This window comes from Marmota marmota, unplaced genomic scaffold (genome assembly GCF_001458135.2).
Source record: "Marmota marmota marmota unplaced genomic scaffold, marMar, whole genome shotgun sequence".
NCBI classification, from domain to species: domain Eukaryota; kingdom Metazoa; phylum Chordata; class Mammalia; order Rodentia; family Sciuridae; genus Marmota; species Marmota marmota.
Genome location: NW_025999991.1, coordinates 8,075,149 through 8,097,684, shown reverse-complemented (window position 1 = coordinate 8,097,684; position 22,536 = coordinate 8,075,149). Strand labels below are relative to the sequence as shown.

General features: G+C 48.4%; 1 protein-coding gene across 1 annotated transcript in view; it reads right to left on the bottom strand.

Moving 5' to 3' along the window:
* Positions 1 to 7,688: 7,688 nt before the first annotated feature.
* Tshz1 (teashirt zinc finger homeobox 1) overlaps positions 7,689 to 22,536 on the bottom strand; it is a 72,520-nt gene continuing 57,672 nt past the window's right edge. The window contains exon 2 of the mRNA XM_015499588.2: positions 7,689 to 12,208. Within this exon, the coding sequence (XP_015355074.2) occupies positions 9,036 to 11,477 (2,442 nt within the window). The 5' untranslated portion in view covers positions 11,478 to 12,208 and the 3' untranslated portion in view covers positions 7,689 to 9,035. The remainder of the gene's footprint in view (positions 12,209 to 22,536) is intronic.

Below are 22,536 nucleotides of genomic sequence, written 5' to 3'. Positions count from 1 at the left end.
AACCTTGGACTTGTTTGCCCATCATGCATAACTTTGGTGAAGCCTTTATGGCTACACTTGTTGCATTTCATCAGCTACTCCTTTGGACCAGTGGCTCAATTCTATCTTTGCAGTCTTTCTGCCTCTGTCTTTCTGTATCCCTGTTTTTCTCTCTCCTTCGTGTGCATCTATTTATTCTTCTCTCCTTACTAATACCCTGGCAGAATGACTACCTTTTTTAGAATTGAAATGGAAATTGTAAACCCAATCACACGTCAGAATTCTCCAGCCTTACTTATCTGTATGGGGTCTACCCTGAGTCTTAGCTTTCCTATTACTCTCCTAAGACCAAACAAAAACAAACAAACGAAACACCATCCCCATACCCTGTATCTAGACTTTGTGGACACAGATGACAGATAGGCACTTATCTGATAACACACACCTGCCCTCCACAGCTCCTCCTCTGGGTTCCTCCAGGATGCTGAAATCTTGACTAATCTGAAGGACTTGAGGTGGTAGGGCTTTCTGAGAAGTCTATCAAATATTGCTGCAGGATAAAAATGTTTATTTTGTCTTTTTGAGACTTTAGAAAAAGCCAAATTTTCCCTGGGGAAGAGACATGAGGATACCACATGGTGGAGAAAACAAGTGCAGCCAGGGTTCTACCTGCCAGGACCACACTGAGCAGGGCACTGCCAGGTTCACGCAATTAAAAAAGAAAAAAAAAAGGTTGGTGCATCTATTCATGTTAGAACAATGCTATTAGTTTGTTCCCCTAGTGTGGAAACTGTTGGCACAGGACGTGACCCTGAACCAACACTGAACCATCAGGTTCCAACCTGCACCAGGATTCCACTCTGCAAGAGGTGCTGCTGGAAGCAGGTAGCGAGAAACTCCAAGATCCAAGTGCCTTCACAAAAGGAGAGGATGCTTTTATTGAAACAACTTTTAAGAAAACTGAGAGGTCAACTGGAAACAGTAACTTTGTGACCCTTTGTTTCATAAACCCATTGTTTCCTCGGAGAAGCTCAGAGTGACAGGAACTTGCTGCCTCTGCACCCCCAGCCATTGTTTTGTGGGAAGGGTTTGTTCAGAGGATATTGCAATGCTTCCGTGACAACAAATAAGATGCTACATGTTGCAAGGCTCTAACTAGCTCACTGGAACTCGAGGCAGAAAACTCACTTCCATTTATAAAAACAATCCCTCTGCAAAGAACTGTCATTGTAAATGCCTTCCTAGTTAAAAAAAAAAAAAAGGAAAGATATTCTTCATAGTAATCTGAAATTTGAACAAAGTCCTTTCCATCCAATTTCTGCCTAAAGATTATTTCACATTTTAATGCCATTGGTTTTCACTTACTGATAAAGGAATGGTGGAAAGGGAAGATGTCCCAACCAAGGCGTCCAGAGTCCAAGTATGGGATGTGGTCATTTGTCATGCCATTCAATGCCATGGAAGCCCATGGTCCCACTAAAGGAGAGCACTATTTGAATGTCATCCAAAGATTCTGCATGTCAAAGTTAATGACTTTTTAAATTTCATGGCTCTAAAAGAATAAGGACAGGGAAATCCAAGAGGAGAATAGATTGCTCTTAAAGTAGAAATTCGATTTTACTAAGTTATAAATAATGGTATACAGATTAAATGCAAATTTATGGCACTACTGTCTCTTAAAGTTAACAAATCAAGGCATAACTAAATATTTGCTTTCCATAATGTTAATGATGTTAGTAAAGGTTGAAATTGGCAAATGCAATGATTAATTGATCAATAATTAACTGATTTAAAATTGAGCATAACAGTACAGGGTATTTATCAGAAAGTTATGACTTAGAAATATGACTCAATCATATTTCAATTTCATTTCACATCATCTGAAACTGCACTTCATAAAGTATTTTAAATTTCTCACCTTCTTAGTTTTCCTGTGATACAGAACACACTATACATTCCATATTTTATTGTTCAACAAAGAGAAAGGGAAATTCTTAGTTCCAGTCAAGTGTTGACAACTGGAAAAAACCACCCTAAGATACCATCTCACTCCAGTAAGATTGGCAGCCATTATGAAGTCAAACAACAACAAGTGCTGGCGAGGATGTGGGGAAAAGGGTACACTTGTACATTGCTGGTGGGACTGCAAATTGGTGCAGCCAATTTGGAAAGCAGTATGGAGATTTCTTGGAAAGCTGGGAATGGAGCCACCATTTGACCCAGCTATTCCCCTTCTCGGTCTATTCCCTAAAGACCTAAAAAGAGCATGCTACAGGGACACTGCTACATCGATGTTCATAGCAGCACAATTCACAATAGCAAGACTGTGGAACCAACCTAGATGCCCTTCAATAGACGAATGGATAAAAAAAATGTGGCATTTATACACAATGGAGTATTACTCTGCATTAAAAAATGACAAAATCATAGAATTTGCAGGGAAATGGATGGCATTAGAGCAGATTATGCTAAGTGAAGCTAGCCAATCCCTAAAAAACAAATGCCAAATGTCTTCTTTGATATAAGGAGAGTGACTAAGAACAGAGTAGGGACGAAGAGCATGAGAAGAAGATTAACATTAAACAGGGATGAGAGGTGGGAGGGAAAGGGAGAGAGAAGGGAAATTGCATGGAAAGGGAAGGAGACCCTCAGGGTTATACAAAATTACATACAAGAGGAAGTGAGGGGAAAGGGAAAAAAAATACAAGGGGGAGAAATGAATGACAGTAGAGGGGGTAGAGAGAGAAGAGGGAGGGGAGGGGAGGGGAGGGGAGGGGGGATAGAAGAGGATAGGAAAGGCAGCAGAATACAACAGACACTAGTATGGCAATATGTAAATCAATGGATGTGTAACTGATGTGATTCTGCAATCTGCATACGGGGTAAAAATGGGAGTTCACAACCCACTTGAATCAAAGTGTGAAATATGATATATCAAGAACTATGTAATTTTTTGAACAACCAACAATAAAAATTTTTAAAAAAAAGAAAGATGGTGGAATAAGATGGACATCATTACCCTAAAGTTACATGTATGACTGCACATATGGTACGACACTACATCTTACACAACCAGAGAAATGAAAAGTTGTGCTGCAATTGTGTACAGTGAATCAAAATGCATTCTGCTGTCATAAATGCCTAATTAGAATAAATAAATTAATTAATTTTTTAAAATGCAAAAAAATGTATTAAAAGAAGAAAATCAACTGAAGGGAAGAAAATATTTTAATCTTGTGAACAGCCTGTAGAAAACGCAGAGTAAGAGTAAGAGTCCTACCGAGGCTGGCTGATGGCACCAGTTAGCAGAATGGGGCCTTCCTCCTCATTCACATAGAGACTGATGGTCCCCGTCTAACTGTCCCCAGCGCCTCTCCATTAATGCACCTGTCAGTCAAGCAAGTTTTCAAAGAAAAATATCCTTGTGATTTCAGCTTTTTTTAAATAATGTTTCAGTCTTAAAGACATCTTTTAAATTCATCTGTAAGCAGTGTATTTTCTCTATTTTTTAGTTTCTATGTATGCCATATCTCAAATATTTTAACAAAATGTGATCAAATACATTCCCACTGCTTCTACTGTCTGTCTGAAGTAAAATACCTGTAATGCCTCATTCTTGACCAGTCAGGTCAAACTGAAAATGACTGACCAGTTATGGTCAGCTTCTTAATGGCTATTGGTGAGAAATCTTCTTGCTCTGTATGGAGAACCACTCCCAGCACTCCAGGGGGCCTCCTGACCATGATGCAGGTACCACCCTCCTTGCTGTCCTCAACACTGGCCCTTGAGAAACCTGGGTCCCAGACATTGGGCTCTCGGTTAGTGCCCCATGACCTTGAGCTCTGGAGCACCTCCCTGCAGGAGCGACTTCTGGCGGAGATTTCTACAGTGGTCCATGTCTCCCATCTTCCAGCCACAAGTGTTTTATTTTATAGACTGCATCCTTGGTGGTCACTCTCATCTTGCCAAGTACTCTACTTTTTTCAAATTATTTTTGTTTACTACTCAATATTAATTGTAAATTACTAACATAAAACATGGAATTTGGAGCTTTCTTCCTATTAGCAAGTCAAGCAATTTGGAGACAGTACAAAAGCCCACTGTTGACCTGAAGCCATTGGGGGCATTTTATGAGACACAGTACTGTGGGCTAAAGTGGGAGAAAAGGATTGATAGCTAGTCATCTCATGTTAATCCTCGGGAGGCCCAGGGAAACCCTTTCCTTCTGTGTTGCTGGGTTGTATGTGAAGCTTGCATGATGGCACCTGAGATTAAATGGAATCCAAACTCAGGAGCAAGGACTCCGAAAGTCATACATGTTCTTAAGCAATATTCTCTTTAAATCACATAAATAAATAACAGACTTTTAATTTATCATAAATTTAATAATCTATATTATATTGGCCAGTTAAAGAAAATGGCCTATTTAAAAAAAAATCACACCTCTACATTCATAAAGCAAAGTTGTGTAGGCATGGTGGCTCTCCAGCAAATGGCCATGTGACCCAGCACCAGCTCTACTGTGAGCAACCTGGGCACATGTTTTACACTGTGGTATAGAAATTTCAGGTCTAAGTATTTGTTTTAAGGAAATAATTGGTAACATCCACAACAATATTAAGTGGGATGTTCTTTGAACTCATTGTAAGAGTGAAAATCTGAAAAGATATGTGTTGTTTTAGAAAAATTAGCTGGCAAGAAACTGATTAAATAAAGTACATCCCAATAATTAAACACTTCATGATTGGGAGAGCTACATTATCTGTTGCCAGGTAAGAGAAAGGAGGCACAAACTAGGTTCAGCCCACTTCCTGTTTATAGGAAAATGGAAAAAGGCCAGCACTAAAGGGACCCTTCTCTAGATATAAATAGTCATTTCTATTTCTTTCTTTAGGCCTTTGTTTTCCATTTTCTGCAATGACTATGCATTACTGTTATCCTAAGAGAATCACATAAAAAGCACAAGTATCTCTCCACTGGAGAGTCTACTCTTTGGGATCTTAAAAGTTTACAAGGTCATTACTTAGCTTTCACAGTATCAGCATCTCCAGAGAAACTGTAATGAAGTAGGTAACAAGAAAATCATACCTTGGAAAAGAGAAACCGTTATTGGTATGCACAGGTTTCTAAAAGTTCCTAAGTAGTTTGGATTTGCTGTAGACTAAGGTCAACAGCTCTTTAAAGATCATCAGTTGGAGAAATGGAGAGACACAGATCTTAAGCTTCTGCTTGTGTACACGGTCTTCAAGTTTGTTTCTCTCACATGAACTACTCTCCATCATCATTTCACTGGTTCTCTTCTAATACCAATGAAGCAACAGCGACATCTCCCCGTACCTACATCCTGGGGAACATCTCCAATGTTCTAAGATCCTACATGTGAAGGGAAAATATTTGAATAGTTATTAAATCCAAGGTCCAAGCTGCAACATCATGAGAAATGTGGTTATGTTTGTCTGTGCACAGTGACAGGCCAACCCAACAGAAATGCTGGCCAAGACGTCACCTAGCTCCTCTCTGGCCTCCTGCCCTTGGCCCTCCTCCCACACCTACAACTGGGATGGGTGGCTGGCTCCCCCAGCCCTTCAGGGCCACTTTGTCCCCGTGCCTCAGAAGAGACAGGTCCGTTGCCCACCCAGGGCTAAATAGGATTCAAGGGACAGGAGACCTCATGCCACGTGAGGGGCCTATTTGCTGGGACACAAAACAGGACAACAGATTTACTTAAGCAGATGGAGAAGGTAGAAATGAGTGAACCTTCAAGCTGTGGGCATTGGATTTGCAGATTATTCCGTCTCTTTCTATGTGTGCAGACTGGGCTTCTGCATCAGCAGGCATACCTGTGTACAACTGAAGTCAGTAAAACTCACAGCAAATGCACTTTTTGTTCAGATCCAGAAAAATAAGGTGTTGCGATTTGCAACAGTTGGTGTCTGCTGAAAGGATGTGCAGCCTCAGGCCCAGGTTGTTCTCATCACTGTCCACCAGCCCAGGCTGAGCTCTGCGCCCCAACTCCCAGGTGTGGGCTCTAGCTCCCTGGAGCCTGTCATTGGGTGATAAATCACAGGGGTCCTGTGGCAAAAGCTTTGGCGGCTCAAAGCCCAAGTTCTGTCCATCGAGAACCATATGACCATGAGCAAGCACCTCTCCTTGCTGTGCTTGGGCTGTGCTACAAATTGGAGGTGAAAGTGTGGGTCCCAGAGCAAGGAGGTGTAAGAGGGGAATAAGTGCCCTGTGTGTAGCACACTCAGCACAGACCCTGGCACACAGTAGGACTCGGTCACGTTGAGTGGGATCACCACCTTCAGTAGTATTAAGAAACTGACTCTCCTGCCCATTGACTGGGAACTCGGACTGAGATACTGAGGATAGTATGCAGCCTGTTACAAAGCACAGGGAACACAGTCCCAGGGGGGAACCCCGAATTCTCTCCAGTGATCAGAGTTCAGATTGCAGCAGCTCTGACATTCCTGTGGCTTATCAGGACTGTCCCCACCAGCCCCTCCTGGGCAGCCTCACTGCCCTGCAACTGCACCTGCTGCCTCACCCTCTTACTAGGAGGGTGAAATACCCGTGGGCCTGTGGTAAAACGAATATAACTTCCGAGGATGAATATGCAAAGACCCCACGCTACCGCCACAGGCCTGATTGGTATTCCTTGCTGTCACCTCTGAGCCCAAAGTACATAATCACCCAGTAATTGAACTGAAATGTCTAAATGGTTGAAGCTCCTAAAGGACACAGCTATTTACCAATGAAAAAAATATCAGAAAAATTCAGCAAACCTCCCTGGCGCTCTGCCGCATTAGCACAGAAGCCCGTGCAAACATGACTCACCCAGACCCGGGCCTCCCCTCCATCATCAAGGAAGCAGAGTGATCCTCACCATCGTGGGCGATGCGGGAAATAATTAAAATATCACAACTGCTTAGCTGCGTCTGAACAGAGCTGTGTAAGTTCTAACCTTTCTCAGGACATAAATCTGATGAAAAATTTTAAAAAGGTAAAAAGTGAAATCCTCTGCTTAAATGCTTCCAGGGAGGTTAAAAAAAAAAAAAAGACGAGTACAGAGAGCATCAGTGTCCATGTGTCCCTCAAAATGGACTGAGCAGGGAATCCTGGACTCATGGCCACGTCATGGCACGGATGGGCAAGGGTCCCGGCCGCCTCAGTGCAGTCCGCAGTGTCCAGAGCAGTCTGCAGAAATAAGACGTGGTTCGAACACTGAAATAAAGGGCAGCTGGGTCTTTTTTTTTTTTTTTAATCGTACATTTTTAAAAGCTCAGAAATCAGGTTTTCCTCTTGGCAGAAATAGAGAACTAATTCCAAGATCCCTGGGGTCTGTGAAGCTGGAGCAAGACCTACCCATCTACTCCATCATTAAGTCCCCAGATGTACACAAAGGTTAATTACAAATATTTCTAAACAGTGCAAAAGGATTCTCTGAAGGAAGCATCACAGGCTGTCTAGGTACAAAACAGCCACGGTGCGATGGCTAACCTCGGCAATCTCTGGCACCCAGGGGAGGTAAAAATTTTAATTATCACTTTTAAAAATGCAATACTTATCATCTGAATGAAGCATGTCGACACACAAATCATGAAATGATGATTCTGAATAGAATCTGTGTTGGTTGATTGCATAAGCAATACCTCTTGTTGCTGAAATAGCATCTCAAAGGCAAAATAATGACGACATGACGATCCATGTAAATCAAGAACTGCGTGTGGGTTTATTTTACATTTGAGAAAACAGTGGATTTAATTGTGTGAACCAAAATGTACTGTACAATATTAATGACAGAACATCAAAATGTATAATTAATAGTGCAGTGCTCGCTTGGTTTTTATTTATTTATTTTTGTCTGATAGTTCCTCTGAGTACATGCATCAGGGAAGACGCAGGTGCCAGGAAGATTTCTCTGTTTAAATCAAGCTGCAGGAACTAAATTTTATTCAAAAATTGTGGTTTTACATTATATACACAGAAATTTAATATAAAATGACAATATAAAAAGTTAAAAGAGAAAGCATACAGCCAGAAGGTACAAAGAAAGCGGAATAGATTAAAATGATACGATATGTAACATACAGGAGTTTTTAAGCTGATGCTGGCAACTTACAAGGAAAAGGACTTCAACATTTGCCCCCCCCTTTTTTTTTCATTTACCAATGCAGCACGCTATAGAAAGGTCAGCTTGTACCAAAGCTTACATTTGTAAATAACTATAAACGGCAGTATTTTACAAGAAAAAAGAAATAGCATTTTTACACATTTTTAAATAATAGCTTGCATACTTCTTTTTCTTTTTTTTTTTTTCTTTTTTTTCTTTTTTGCCAAAGTGTCACTTTCAGCATCCAGAGGGTTTGGGCATAGTGGCAACGGGGGTCGCTGTTGCTGCTTGTGGTTTTTGTTTTAAACATGTAGAGTCGTGGCCTCCTTGCCCATGAGTCCTCGACAGCTTTCTGCCTTGCAATGGCTGCATGCATGTTTCCCTCGCAAACCAGTCCTGCATATAAAAGCTCATTTTTTAATTATTAAATAAGTTTTGTGTCTGACACAGCTTTTGATCTGAATGAAATGCCTTTAAGCCTTTTTTTCTTTCTTTCCTTTTTTTTTTTTTGAGTGAAAGGCACAGAGATGCAATTACATCCTCAAAGGGTTAAATTTGACACCACCAGGTTCTATGACCTTTATTGTCATGGCAACTTTGTAATTTTAGGATGTCTTTTTATCATTGCTATTTGTGTCTTTCTTTACTGCTAAATAAGGTCTCTGAGTAGTGTGCCCCACTATTTCCTACAAAAGATAGCTTAACATCAAGAACAGATGTTGAAAATAAAGGTCAGACTTTGACTCACAGAAAAAGAAAAATAACATGCACAGATCAGACAAAGAGCATATAAATATAACTACAAAATATGTGTAAGAAAAACCAAGGTCCAGAGAGGCAGTCCAGCAACAAAGGAAAGACTGATTTCAGCGGCTCAGGCCAGGCCTAGTGCAGTACGACGACGTTTAGTGCAATGTTCTGCGGTCACTTGCAAACCTGGACGCTACTGTTTCTCCAGCTCGGTCACGTAGATCAGGTGGTCCTCCGGGGACTTGCCGTGCGTCTTACTAAGGTGCAGTTTGACTGCGTGCTTGCTCGCAAAGGTCCGGTTGCAGAGCTTGCACTGGAATGTGGAGCCCAGGTCTTCCTCGGCAGCCCCCAGCGGGCCCAAAGTCTTGTTTGCGAGGACTTTGGAGACATTCTGCTGCTCTTGAATCTGACTGAGTGGCAGCTTGGAGAGGTCCTTCAGGCTGAAGCCCAGGTGCGTCTCCAGATGGCTGATGTAGGTGGAAGCAGTTCTGAATTGAGAGGCACAATCGTTGCAAAAGAAAACAGGATGCCCTGTGTCAAGGTTCTTGAGGAATTTTGTTCCCCCTGTCCTCCTCAGCTGGTACTTCACATTGGCCAGCCAGTGGCTGATGGTGGTCATGGAGAGACCAGTGAACTTGGAGATGTGCACCCGCTCCTGTGGGCCCAGGTCCGACATGATATACTTGCCCTCAGCAGTCTCCCGCAGGCTAGATGCAAACTGAGCCTGCAGGATGAGCAGGTGTTGGGGGTTCCAGTTGGACTGGCGCCCCTTCCTCTTGTGAACAGGCGACAGCTCGTCCAGCGCCTCCTCGAAGCTGCTGCCATCTGCATCAGACTTCTCTGACACGGTGGAGGGTGTGGAGGACTTGGGGGTCAGACGACCAGTGAGGTTCTTCACCATGTCGGAGATATCCATGAGGGCGCTCTCCCGGAGAGGCGACGACTCCGAGTCAGCCACACCAGAGACCAAGGGCTTGCTTTTGGACTTGGTCAGGTCGATGGGCTGGTCGCTGTTCTCGTAGTAGTACCGGTCGATGGCGCCGGTCTGCTTCGCCGGGGTGGTGGGGTAGATGGGCTTGTCCAGCATGCTGTGGCTGATCTTGTACAGCATGGCCAGTGGGTCCAGAGAGGGGCTCACAGGCTTGGACACCTTGCCCAGGTGGGTATTCATGATGGACTGCAAAGCGCTCAGGGGATTGATGAAGGAAGGTTCCGGCGAGTGGTCTGTGATGATGCCCAGGTTGTTACAGCCATTGGTGACCTTGGCCTTGAGAGGGTCCGTGCCGTTGGGGGTGTGCGCCTCCACCTGGCCCTCCTTCCTGGCCTTGCCGGCCTCGGCATCCGGGCCCTTCTTCAGCTGCTTGCCACCACTTTCCTCGGACTTGGGGAAGTCTTTATTCTCCTTTGCCAGGGGAGACGCTGCCTTGGCGGGGGAGCTCTTCTCCTTCTCGGCCGGCCTCTCCTCCTTCTTGACGCTGACCTTGCCGGTGACCTTCTCCACCAGCTCCTCCATGGCGGACACGTTGCTCCGGTGCGGCGGGGGCGTGAGGCTCCCGGGGGAGTGCAGGAGCGCGTTGTGCTCTGCGGAGGACAGCGGCTTCACGCTGCCCAAGTAGGACGGCTGCGCCTGCGCGCTGTGCGCGGCCGCCTGCAGCGGCTTCACGGTGCCCGGCAGCTGGTAGGCGGCGTGGATGCTGGGGTAGCCGCCCCACGAGGGCGCGCCGTTCTGCGCTTTGCTGATGGCGGTGGACACGGTGTTCTCGAGGGACTTGAGAATGTCCACGCCCCCCTTGGGGCTGTCGTCCAGGTCCTCCTCACGCAGGTACTGGTAGAGGGCAGTGGGCTCGAACTTCTCCGTGGCATCCTCGCTCTCCTCCTTGATCTTCTTGTCCACGTCGCCTGCCGGCGCCTTCTCCTTCTCGGGCTCTTTCTTCTCTTCCGAGGCGGTGGAGCCTGCCGGGGAGTCCGGCTGCTTCTTGATGCTGGAGGCCGGCAGGCGGGTGTGGGTGGTAGGGGGCAGGGGTATGGACTGGATCTTCTCTTCCACCACGGGGTCCAGAACCAGCTGCTTGCCTTTCTTGGAGGCCGAGGTCGTCACCTTCAGAAAGTGTCCCGTGACCATCATGTGGGCGGTTAGCTGCTGCAAGGTGTCGTGGGAGCTGCCGCACTCCATGCACTTGAGGATCTGCGCTTTGCGGGCCTCAAACTGCCACGTGTAACTAGCACCGTTCTGGTAGCCATAGCGGTTATTTGGGGTGACGTAGGGGTTTGCAGTTTTCTGGTCCTTGGAGGACTCGCTCAGGGCAACCTCTGCGGCCACGCCTGTGGGCTCCGGGGAACAAGGGGACGCCAGGTCCTGCAGTGCTCGCTTTTTGGTAGAAGGGACCAGTTTGGTGATGGCTGGCACTGGCTCCTTCAGAGGCACTTTCTGGTAATGCTTTGTTTTGATCATGTGGACGCTGAGGTCCTGTAAGGACTCAAAGGAGTGTCCACAGTACATGCACTTCAGCACCTTCTGCGCGTCTTCCTTTCCCTCCATCTCCATCAGGGAGCGCTTCCTGGGCTTGGACCACCGCTTGGTCTTCTCAGAGTCCTTGTCCCTGTTGTCATCTCGGTAGTGGCCCGTCTCATTCATGTGCACTGTGAGTTCCACCAGTGTGTCATAGGCAGCACTGCAGTCTTTGCACCGAAACTTGCTGGCCCCGGTGAACACGGAGCCGTAGAGTTTGTTGTTCTGGCGGTAGAGCTGCACGGTGCTGAACAGGCTGGGCTCCGGGAGCAGCCCGTAGGACGAGGTCTGCTGCAGGGTCTTGGCCAGGGCGGCCTGGTGCCAGTCGTACCCGGAGCTGCTGCTGGTACTGGTGGTGCTGCTGTGGCTGGTGCTGGTGCTGCAGCTGGTGCTGGCGGAGCTGGCCGTGCTGGCAGGGGGCGTGGGGGTGGGGGTGGAGCTCTCCTTCTGGCCGGCATCGTTGTTGCTGGTGGTGGACCCCGACTTCTTTAAATCCAAAGCTAAGCTAGACCAGCAGGACTCCGAGAACAAGTTTGCATACACGGCTTTGATCTGTGCCAAGCTGTCCTGGGGGTATGAGATGCTGTCTGGACACTGCGGATCCTCCTTCTCTTCTTTGGAGGAAGAACTTTTGAAATGGGCTAGCTGGTCACTGTTCTCACTGAAGGGTGACCCGTAGCCAGCGTCCTGATTGGTCGCAGTGCTGACGGGGGAGTTCTGGTAGCTCTGAGCCTCTTTGATTTCTGTCTCTTCATCACACACAAATTCGCCCTCCTGGATGTCCAAAGACAGCCCACCATCCTCCACGTGCTCTCCATCTATTTCTGCTGCCTTCAACTCTTCCTCGGGAACATAAGCTAGGAGAGAAAAATGAGGTGCAGTTAGAAGGCGTACATCATCTTCAAGGACGTGGCCTCCCCAGCAGTTAGGTGATCTTTAAAAAGATGTTTTTCAGCCAGGCTCCCAGGCTACAAGGCCACCCCAACTCTGTATCTTCCTACTTTGCCACTATGTGGCAGGAAATAGGTTTCAAGAAGACAATTCCCCACCCTGGTAAAACTGGCTCAACAGAGCAGCCTAAACTGTGGGGCAGCATCGCCAATGTGGCAGAGGGAGCCAGGCAGGAGGACAGGAGCCGACCACATCCCCCAGGGATTCCTCCTGTAGGCCTTTCCCCGTGACCTGCCAGTCCCCTTGTGACTTCTATGAGATAAGTACTTGGAAACACTCATAAAGCCAGGACCTACCTGTCTATCAACATTTTGGGAGAGATTTCATAGGCAATAGTATATGCTTTCCATAAATAAAAATACTTCTGCAACAAATACTGCCTGCAACAAAAATACTCTGGTCTCCACTAAAAAGAACACGACACAACATCACCACTCTCCTGCATGGACCAAACACAGCACCATCTATGAGGGGGTGCCAGACCGGTGACCAAGAACCACTGCCATATACCAGTGTCCAAAGCAGCATCATACACCATAGCTCAAAAGAGGAAATGAGCCAAATGTCCATCGATCAATGAATGGATGAGCAAAAGGTGCATAGAGTATCATCCAGCCTTAAAAAGAAAAGCAATACACCTGCTAACGCCATGGTGAACCTCAAAGACACTGTGTCACCTGAGGTGAGCGGTCACAAAGGGCAGGCACCGTATGACCCACCGTACGTGAGGTCCTTATGATAGAAGCATAGACATGGACAGTGTTGTGGTGGACAGGGACAGGAGAGCAGGGAATGGAGAGCTGTTGTTGGGGGCCACAGTTTCAATTTTGCAAGATGGGTAAGTTCTGAGATGGGAGGAGGTGGTGGCAGCTCAGTGATGGGAGCATTCTCAGTGCCACTTAAAATGATAAAATGGTGACCTTTTTGCTATGAATCTTATCATGATAACATTTTTTATTATAAAAGGCAACAGTAAATGCTCCATCCGCCTGCCCAGGCCTACAGCTGCACAGCACAGTGGCTTCATGGGCTCAGGGCCATGTCTCCCAGGCCACCTGTATGTCCTGTAAGGACACCTGTATTTCCTGCAAGGACAGGAACACATGGTGTTGGATGGAGCCTTGATTTGTACTGCAGGTCAATTTAGACACCTAATATGTCACATATCTTCCTAATTCTCAAGGGGGGATCATTGCATGAATCACCTCCTAAACTTACTTGACCTAGGTACTTCTTAAAAAAAAAAAACTGGGGAATTTTTTGGGTTAAGATATTTTCCAAAAAGCCCCTATTAAAATGCACAGATATGCCCTGAGATGGGTGTCTCATTAAATATAATCATTCATTATCACGTTATCAGAGCCAGATCCTAAGGGAATGTGGCAAAGAGCGCAGACATTTAAAGGGAGGGTGATGTGCAGGACAGAGAGCATACTGGGCCCCAACGGGGGGATGCCAAGGGCAGGCAGGGGCACTGGAGGGCATCTGCCCACGCAAGTGGAAGGCTTCGGATTGTGGAGCAGCATGCAGGATCCTAGCACATGCAGGATCACCTGTGTGCATGTGAGCCCATGCGTCCGCATGCTCACATACAGAGAAACTGAGTCAGTCATGTGGAGAGCTCTGGTCAACACAGGCCCTTCAGAATACCCGCACACACTGTGCTGCTCTGCACACAGCCAGCCCCACCTCCGCATGAGCAGTCTGAGCACATGTTCACGTGTTCACAGCAGAACACACACCAGCAGTCCACTGACGGGCCCAGGAATTCCAGTTCCTGTTAATACTGCACTGCTAGCATCAGAAATAATCAATGTGCAAGACCCGGGTCTTCAGCTGTGGGCATCGACATCTGGGCAAAACTTTGGATGACTCTGCAGCCCTCCTACAAAGTGAGAGGCTTGCAGAACACAAAGGTGGCTAAGTTCTCCCCATTTTCATTTTGCTCATGATGATTGAATGTTCAGGATGGTCCTGTTCTGAGGGTTCCCGACTTGGACCCTCAGCCCAGGGATCCCGCTTGATGGCCTCTGCTCAGGTTCATCCCCTGTCAAGCAACCCAGCTGGGGCCACTCTGTTGGAGGAACTCAGGCCCTCCTCCTCTGTGGGGTCTCGTGAGGACACTGAAGGCTGCAGGGTATCCTGGGCAGGGCCGAGCTTGTCTGAACCTGGAAGGCATCAGGGCCCACAGGGTTGGCAGGACTCTGAGCATGCGTCATCCCAGGAGCACACCCTAGCAGCAAGTCTCAGGCACAGCTAAACTTAGGACAGCAGTAAGATTGAGTCCACCCATCTGTGACAGGAGGCTTCATGCCTAGCAACTAATTTAAATGGAACATTCTGTTGCACTAACTCAGCTCCAGTAGGAGAGGCCCATCACTGCGGGTCCATTACTCTCTGTGCCTCCACCCCTGGGTCACAGTGGCCTTCAGGCTACGCATCTGACTATAAAAAGGCACGCCATGGTCTCTGCAGCAGGGAACCAATCAGTGTTTGCTGAATAATACAATATCCCCCATATCCACAGGGGATATATTCCAAGACCTCAGCGGATGCCTGAAACCACAGCTAGTATCCTGTGTCTGATATATTTTCTGATAGAAACATATGATAAATTTTGAATTATAAATTAAATATGGTAAAAGATTTATAGAAAGTAATAACACAATAGAATAATCACTGTGTTAAGTAAAATAAGGGTTATTCAGCATAAGCACTGCGATACCACCACAGTTGATCTGAAAACTAAGACAGCTAAGTGATTAATGGGAGGGTAGTATATAAAGTGTGGATAGAATGGACAAAGGGATAATTCACATCCCACACTGTACAGAGCAGGATGGTGGGAGTTTTCATCACCCCAACTGGAATACATGTAATTTAAAATCTATGCATCATTTCTGGAATTTTTTAATTAATATTTTCATACTGTAGTTGGCCAAAGGTTACTACAGATAAGGGAGGAGTTCTGTAAATGACTTTGTATTGGTCAACTTGGGCATATTAAAATTCTACAGACTGGGTGGCCTATCAGATATTTACTTCCCACAGTTCTGAAAGTCTAAGGTCGAGGTCCAGTGAGGTTCACTTTCTGGCACAGCCTCCTGGCTTATAGATGGCCCCTTGTCCTGTCCTCCAGGTGATGGTGAAGAGCTCCCTCTCCTCTTCCTCTTGAAGGACACTCCTATGAATTCTATGGATTCAGTTCCCACCTACAGCCTCACTTAACTTTATAATGTTCCAAAGCCCATCTCAAATGCAGTCAGTCCAGGGGGAGGCACAGTCCCCACATGTAGACTTGGGGGACATAATTCATTGCACAGGGGGCTTTCTCTAAACTGAAAGCAGACATGGGAACCCTGTGTGCCTGCAGGCCTTGCTCAGTATCAGCCAAGCCTCACCCTCTCTGTGGACACAGGAGCCCACACAAGGTGGGAGGGATGGGTCAGGTGGCGTGTCAGGATCTAGGACAGCATGCACTGACATAGGTGGCTTCCTCCCATGCTGCTCTCTCATGTGTCCTGCTCTCCTCTTGTCCCAGTGGGACGGGGGTCATTGAGACCATGTCCCTTTCCAGGTCCATTCCTGAGGCAGTCCAGCCTCATCTGGATGCTCCTACCTTGAGCTGACATTCATCTGGCCATTCCACAGCCCCAACACAACAGACATGCTGACCTGGGACCATCAGGCAGAACCACACAAAACAGGAGGCCTCCTAAGCAGGTGTTCTTCAGTAAGCCACACCCTCAGAGGCCATGTCCACATGCACACTCCGCAGAGCTGACATGGAAGAGGTGCCATCACCCTGTCCCCCTGAGCCATGTCCTGGAGTATGACGGGCAGGCTGCAGGGCATCTTCAGGAAGGAGGCAGCCCAGCATGGTCCCAGTGAAGGCTAGCTCTGGGCCTCTCTGCCCCAAGGTTGGCACACTCCCCTTCCAGATGCCCTGTCCTGTCTGGAGGTGGCTTCTGCTCTTTCTGCCTGCTACACTCCTGGGAGTGGCCCAGGGCCTCAGTGCTGGCCTCCCATCTGCCCTCCCAGCTCTGTGCTACCGGGTTGTGTCATCTGCATGGCCATTCCCCTGCAGCTGGCTCTGTCAGCCATAACTCCCACAGTCTGCCTGCCTATAGCACCAAAGCCCTCCACACCCCAGCCAACCCACCAACACCAGCCTGCCTGCGCCGCCTCGGCAAGGCTGCCTGAGCGTCCGTGTCTGAGGAAGGCAGGAGGTGAGCGAGGTGCACACAGGACACCCTTCCACGGCCCTGCCATCCCTCTTCTGTGCAAGGTCCTTACTAGGCACTGCAGCATCAGAGAACAGGTGTAGGCTACCAGGACACACTCCCGAGGCCACGCCTCCAGCCACACCCAGCTCCACCCACCCACTGCAACCTCAGGGCTGTTGTGACAGCCTCCACCAGCCTCCTCCCACCCGCTTCCCAACACTCCTCCAGGCTGCCCCTGGCTCTGCCTCCCAGTTGCAGTCCACCACGGCCAGCCCCTGCCCCCAGGCCATCCTGTCCATCTGGCCATGGCAGCCCATCTCCCTAGAGGCATGCTGTCTGAGGGGCCCCTTCTTTGCCTGGTGAAAGCCACTCTCCCTCAGATGTCCTGCTTCATGGCAGTATTGCTGCCCAGGATCGCCTCTCTCTGCAGGAGCAAGGACATTTCCTGTCTGCCCTCACCCCAGGGCTTTCCCACTCACCTAACACTGAGCAAGGCCCATGGCTCAGGGCCCAGCACCCGCCTCCCGCTGCCCCGCTGAACTGCACTTCAAGTATCACCAACATGCCCACATTACAGCACTGAGGCCCAGGGAGGCTGTCTGACTCCCACCGAGTGGCACAGAGCGCGAATCAGGGAAACGAGCTGAGCTCAGGTCCCCCGACCCCCGTGCAGGCACTTCCCCTCCTGCTGCTAGTCCCCAGCTACCACCTTTGTCTCCCTGAGCATCCAAGTGCTGGGCAGACATGGAGAAGTGAATGAATAATGACCCAAATTTGTTCTGTATGAAGTATTTAGGGGACTTTTTTAAGTGCCAGACATGGTGTTATAAATAAAAGAATCTCAAAAAAGAATAAAAGGAGAGAATTTAAAAATCTGACATCTGACCCAATAAATTTATTTTTGGAAGTATAATCTAAGAAGATAATATGAAGTGCAGAAAAAAGCTTTCTGTGCAAAGACGTCCTTTACAGTATTAGGCCACGTAAAACTGGCCCCAGTCTGAATCTTCAAGGGTAGGGCCAGTGAGTGAGTTAGAGCAGTCCTAGGAGGCAATGTCACTCAAACATGAAGGGTGCTCTAATGACATGAGCAAGTCATTAAGGGGGAGGGGCGGAAGACACAGTTGTACAGGGAGTTCCATGGGAACATCCTTCTCAGAGAATGTTAACAGTGGTCTCCTCCAGATAATGAACGCACGGGTAATTTACTGTCTAGTGAAGTGGCTCTTTGATAAACATGCGTGTTTTCAAAATCTTCTTCAGAGCTTTCAGTTTGACAAACACAGGTTAGCCTCTGCACAGGGCTTCTAGAATGAATCAGCCAACACAGACTCCACTGGGCACCAGGAGCCACGGCCACCAGTAGGACCTTGAGCCCAGAGAACACCTGGCCGAGGCAGTGATGTCAGGGAGGTTCTGTTAACTGTTACTTCTATTTTTTTTTTTAATATTGAAAACTGAAGGGGACTGAGTGACAAGCAGGGGTGCAGGCGGAGCTGGTGCCAGCATCGTGGGCCCCGCCCCAGCTGCACTCAGCTGCTGCTCCCCAGTCCTCCACACACTGGTGCCTCCACGTCCCTCCCACACTGGTCCCTAATTCCACGTCCACCCAGGTTTGCTTTGGGAGGTGGACAGAGCCCTGCAGACAGTGAGAGGGGGCGAGGCCTCCCCGTGCGGTCAGTGGCCTGCAGCTACCACGGCCGCCTACTTCAGTCTCACCTCCTTCTGAACCCTGCAGCAGTTGGACTTTCACATGCTCTGCTGGGTACTCGGTCCTGTGCTTCTCTCCCTCAGCTACTTTACCGTCTGTGATGTCCTCTGAGCTGGTCACATGTATTCTTCAACTCTGTCGAGAATTTACACGACACACACCAAGAAGCACAAACCCACTCAGGGCAGCCTCGGGGCTTCTGTCCGCCACCCCCATACTTTAGACCATGGACCTAAAGCCGCCTTCTGACCCTGGGAAGCTGCCACCCACCCTCCCCATGGAAGCACATCCCCCACCTTGCTCATGGACCCATCCCAGACGGCGCTGCCACTGCCCGTCCTGTGGGCCTGCAGCCAAAGGGCAGGTCAGGCTAGCTCTTACGCTGAGGCTTCCTGACCACAGAAGGGCACAAACAGTGGGCAGCCACAGCCTTTAGCGGGTATGAGGAGCTCAACAGCCCCACAGAGACAGGAGCAGGAGGGAATGCCCATGGAATGTTCCAGACTGATTCTGTGGGTGTCCACCAGACTCACCTTGCCCTTCCACCCTCCATTCCAAGACCCTTCCAGGAGGGCTTAGTTCCAAGGTCCCAGTTATGACAGTAATAACATCCAGAGCACCCCCCCCAGCACTTCTAAGGCGCACCCCAGGCGGCACTTGGCCCTCTACTTTTCCATGTTGTACTGAACACCGGGTGGCTGAGCCCCCTCCCTCAGCTCAGCCAGCAGGCAGCAGAGCTGGGCTTCCAAGCTGCTCTGCCCCTCAGACGCCTTTCTTCTAATGCAGTACGCCAGTGCCCAGCTCTGCCCCCAGGACCACCCAGGAAGGCCCCTACCCTTCCAAAAGTGGGTGACAAGAGTGTCATCCCAGGGCAAGAACTCCTTGGAAGGAGCCAGAGCCAACTGGGTTTCATCTCAAGAGTTTCGGCCTGGGAAGAACAAGAAGGTTGGTATCACAAAGGCTGTACGGGTGGAGATCTCCAGCCCAGACCCAGGGTCTGGACACAGGAGTGCTCAGATATGCTGTGTCCGTGTCAGGGAGGGATGGGCAGAGACTTCTGGAGACCAGTCCCTACCAGCCTACACTGTCACACACAGCGGCTCCATCAGCGACCCTGGGCAGAAAGGCTGATCCAAAGAGAGGTGCTCCCCAGGCAGCCTGGACACAGAGCAGCAGAAACAGGAGAGATGGATGCACATTTGTCTTGACAGGCCAAGGCAAATGTAGTGCCACTGTGGTTTTCTATGCAAGGACCGATCCCCATGAGCAGTGTGACATGGGGAGAGAACACAGAAGGCACGGGCTGGAGGCCAGAGCCTGGGGAACAAGGCTCAGTGATATGGATAGGGTGGGCCCCCTGCCATCGCACCCCTCAGGCCTCCGGGTCCCCAGCAGCACACATGGCAATGAGGGGGACTCTGGGGGTTGTAGGAGTAATGGTGAAGATGAAAGAATCATGGTCCTCACGAAGCCCAGCTCTGTTTATCTGCTGCTATGGTCTAGAGGTTGCACCTCCAGAATTTCTCTGTGAGAGCACCAGCAGGTGCTCAGGTCAAGAGGGTGGAGTCCCCAGGGTAGGCTCGTGCAGAGAGCCGACTAGCACCTTCCACATAAGGACACAGAAGGAAGGGCTTCTGCAAGCCAGGGAGCAGCCTCATCAGGCACCACGTCTCATGGCCTCAGTCTTGAACTTGAACAGGAGTGTGGTCTGCGCACAGGTGTGCTGTCTTTGCCCCACCACAGGAGCAGCCCAGCTTAGCCTCCTGCCACCAGAGCCGCTGTGAGCACCACTAAGCAGAAACAATAGGAAGGGGACAGCAATTTGCCTGTCTCATGCAAGCCGACCCACGGCCACCTGACAGACAGACAGCAAATGTGGGCCAGCTGATCATCCGGGCCCCTTCTCCTTCCCCGTCCCTCTGCCTTTCAGCAGCTTCATGGACTGAGGACATCTGCCAAAGAAGGGCGGAGAGAGGGGAGCAGCAGGAACCCAGGCCAGGTGGCAGTTCTACTCTCGGACGGCCCTTGGCTGCGGGAGGCAGCTGGCAGCGGGAGGTGTGGGGACCTGGTTCACCTACTCTCAGCTTTCCTGATCAGTGCGCATAATTGAGAGTTGGCTGTGAAGGAGGAAAATGGATATTTAAAAGTGACAAATACAAAATGCAGGTCTTCAGTCTCTGCCTGGCCACTGCCTTACCGTAAAAACCAAACTTGGCTATTGTATTGCCACCTGGTGAAACTATATGATCATACCAAATTACATGTTTATCTACATCAAACTATTTTTTTAGACTAGCAAATGTGATACCCATGAGCAGATGGCCACTATATCAAAATACATTTACTCCAAGGGGCCAATTCACAAAAGGGGTTTGCACACACCTAAGTGATGAATGTATGCCTTCGATTCACTGCAGAATCTTGCAAAACACACCTTCTCCCAAATTTATAATTGATCACTTGTAAAGTAACTCCACCTCCATCATGGTGAAAGCAGGTGGTTTTGATGAAAGTCAGAATATATCAGGAAAGAAAAATGCAGAGAAAGCAGATACAGGCAGAGCAGGCCTTCTGCCTTCTTAGCCCGGAAAGAACATAAAAGTGTGAGCAAGATAAATTAATTTACCGACACCATTCCCATTTCTTGCAGGGGGCTGCCACCCTGCGAAGCAAAGCTGAAAGGGCTACTTATGCTCTAAGGTGACAAGGACAAAAAGTTTTCTATCACTTTGGCAAATTTTAGCTCCTCGTACCCATCGTTAATGTTCTGGTTTGCTTAGGCATTTGATTTGTAACAGAACTATCACTTCACCTAAGCCCCAGGAGAAGCCATTTTTAAGAATTGCAGGGTATGTAAATAAAATGATCTCTGTTTTTTCCCAATACCAGTTTTAATTAGGAATCCACAGGTAACTATCCCAAAATAAATTTGCTCACTGCCCCAGAATTCAATCTCAAATTAAGTGAGAAATAAGAAACCTCATTTAAGGCCCTTCCTGCTCTTCCCATAAGCGTATTAGATGCTGATCTTTTGCCTCCAGCCAGCTGCGTGTTACAGCAGCGCAAAGCACCACGCAGGCGAACCCCAGTGGAAAGGTTTCCCTGGTTTTTAGTGGTGTCAGAAAGAACAAGAGGAGAAATACATGAGAACCTGGGAAAAGTAGAGTTCGAATGAAGTAAGAAGGGTGAAAGGTAAGCAGCTCTCGTGAATATCCGAGTGGGTGCTGTGCCCTCTCTACCACTGATATGCATACCCTCCTGGCTGTGCCCTCTCTACCACTGACACGCATAGCCCTCTGCTAACTGAGCTGGTCCTCGCAAGGCGTGCAGACCCAGTGCCACACACCGGGAAATCACATGTCCTTGGCCACTGCCCTCTCTGAGGAGGACAAACCCCATCCAGAAAGAGCACAAGGAGTCTGGGTCTACGCACCCGATCTTAGGAAGCGCAATAGACACTGAGCACGGGTCATGATCTGACCTCTGGGAAGTAGAAACGACTTTCATGAGCGGGCAGGACTCACCTGATGCAAGAGCATTAGAAATGCAGACGTGTATAGGAAGCACCTCTTCCAACAGTGGAACCCAGCATTAAGAAACAAGCAGAGCAAGCAGCATCAGACCTGTGCACCTGAACCCGAGAACCAGCACCTCACCCTCTGCCGCCTCGCAGCCGTCTACCCTCTCCCACAGCTCAGGGCCAGTCTACTTCTACAAACTGAACTTCTGCAGGTCCCAGTTAGGGGTCTTGGGACAAGAGAGCAAGAGGCAGAGAGAGGGGTTATCACATTCTCCCAAACTCGCCCAGGTCTCAGGCCTCATATCGGAGCCTCCATTTCAAAACGAAAACCAGACTCCTAAATACTTAAGACAAAGAAGATAAGCGGGAATGCCGACCCTTGGTGATCAGGGTGCCGCGGTGAGCAACTGACATGGGCAAGTATCTTAGAGGCCAACTTTGAGCACCAAATTAAGGGACTTGTATCTTGAGCCATGCTGAGGTCAGACAGATGCACGCCGTCACTACTGGGATGCACCAGGAGCCAGCCCTTCCCTCGGACCGCTCCACATTTGAAACCAAACATGGGGTCACAAAGCACCTGATTTCCCTAGACCCCCTAAAACAATAATGGTGTCAAAAGTCACATATACATTATCACAACAGAATACACAGCTTTTATCAGAATAATAAGGTTTATTTTTACTCTTACCAGTGAATGCTCATAATTGCTTTCCAAGATGCTTTTTAAGAAGAATTTTATACCTCGACAGAGACAAACAGGAAGAAAAAGGCACA